At 38.1% G+C, this 1876-nt stretch overlaps 1 protein-coding gene across 1 annotated transcript; it reads right to left on the bottom strand.

Moving 5' to 3' along the window:
• Positions 1–465: 465 nt before the first annotated feature.
• Positions 466–1416, bottom strand: LOC101430958 (olfactory receptor 5AN6-like). The gene has a single exon (XM_004479255.2). The coding sequence runs from the start codon at positions 1414–1416 to the stop codon at positions 466–468; it is 951 nt and encodes a 316-aa protein (XP_004479312.2).
• Positions 1417–1876: the final 460 nt, after the last annotated feature.

Here is a 1876-nt window from a genome sequence, read left to right as displayed (position 1 = left end):
AATTCCCATAATACTTATCATAGACTAAATTATGCAACAGCAGCAAACAATTTGGAACAAATGTTTATTTGTTGCTAAAATTTTGTATCCCTCTTTTGTAAGGTTAGGGGTCTTCTGCATCATCAGTATCATTATAATCTTCATCATCATCATCATCATCTTTATCATCATCCCTCTGTATCAACCATTAATGGGAGTATTAAGAAAGAACTGGTAGCAAGGCACAAACATATAAAACTTCTGCCCAGAAGGGACATATGCCACATATGTTTCATTTACCAGATCAGGTCATGTGGCCAAGACTGTCTTCAAACAGATGAAGAAATTTAATCTTCCCCAAAGAAGTGGAGGAGAAGTAGATACTGATGCACAGTTACACAATCTACTACGAGGGTACTGTGTTATCATTTCCATTATTATACATTGTTTTGCATGTTTCATCTTTGCCTAAAAGACACTCCATAATCAATAATGCCAGGAGACTATCCTCTTTTTCCACCTGTGTAGGGCATCTTTGATTTCCTTGTTTCTTAGGCTGTAAATCAATGGGTTTAACATGGGGATCAGCACACTGTACACAACAGAAGCCAGCTTATTTTGGGTAAGGGAATCATCAGAGCTAGGGCACAAATACACAAAGGTGCCTGATCCAAAGTAGAGGGTCACTGCTGTTAGATGAGAAGCAGAAGTGTTGAAGGCCTTTGATCTTCCTTCAGCTGAAGTGATCTTCAGAATGGTGACAACGATGTGACCATAGGATGTCATGATAATCAAGGCAGATGCAAGTCCAAAGATCACTGTGACCACAGAGATGATGATTTGTAAGACAAAGGTATCAGAGCATGACAGGATCATCAGTTGGGGCAGGTCACAGAAGAAGTGGTTAATGACATTTGGCCCACAGAAATGGAGCTGAAGTAAGGCATACACTTGGGTAAATGAGCCAAAGAATCCAGTTACACAAGATCCTGCCACCATTTTCACACATAGGGTGGGGGACATGATGGCTGTGTAGAGCAGAGGATTGCAAATGGCAGCATACCTATCATAAGCCATGGCTGCCAGAAGAGAGCACTCAGTCAGAGCCACACATGAAAAGAAGAAGTACTGCATGGCACACCCCATACGGGAGATGGATTTCTGCTCCTGGAAGAAGTCTGAGAGCATTTTGGGGGCTGTGGTGGAAACATAGCAGATATCTAAGAAAGCAAGTTTATTGAGGAAGAAGTACATGGGTGTGTGCAGGTGAGAGTCCATGTTGATTAAGATGATGAGACCCAGGTTCCAGGACACTGTCATGAGGTAGATCCCTAAGAATATTAAAAAGAGGACAACTGTGAGGTTTGGAAATTCAGAGAATCCCAAGAGGATGAACAAGTTAACTGTAGTGGTGTTTCTATCTTCAGCCATTGCCATGGTACATCTGAAATATTTAGAAAAACAAGAAAAAAATTACTTGTTATTTCAGTTTTCTAAGAATATGAAATATGATTGCTTCAATAGGTTTTAAGTAATTAATTAATTAAAATATAAATGTATAGTTACTGTTATTCAGCCCTTCATCTAGATGATTGCCCTGTACATAGGCTAATATGACAAAGAAATTGCCATATAATTTTAAATTTCTTAATATTTAAGGAAAGTCTTTATTGCCATATAGCCAAGAAGAGCATATAAAAAAGATCATCTATAATGTAAAACTTTAACTACGTTAGTTTTCAAGGAATGCATTTGGAAACAAATTTCTGTTCAAGATTAATGAATTAGGAGTGGAGGAGAAGAAGGAGCCTACTCTAGAATTTTAAAATTTAGAAGAGAAACTATATATTATCTTGCTGTCATAGATGAAGGACATATTACCCAAACCAACAACTGA

This window comes from Dasypus novemcinctus, chromosome 10 (genome assembly GCF_030445035.2).
Source record: "Dasypus novemcinctus isolate mDasNov1 chromosome 10, mDasNov1.1.hap2, whole genome shotgun sequence".
NCBI classification, from domain to species: domain Eukaryota; kingdom Metazoa; phylum Chordata; class Mammalia; order Cingulata; family Dasypodidae; genus Dasypus; species Dasypus novemcinctus.
Note: the sequence above shows the minus strand (reverse complement) of the source record. Positions and strands in the feature narration are given on the sequence as shown.

Excerpts from the sequence above, each read along its gene's own strand:
- LOC101430958 (XM_004479255.2), bottom strand. The coding sequence starts at position 1,416 with ATGGCAATGGCTGAAGATAGAAACACCACTACAGTTAACTTGTTCATC.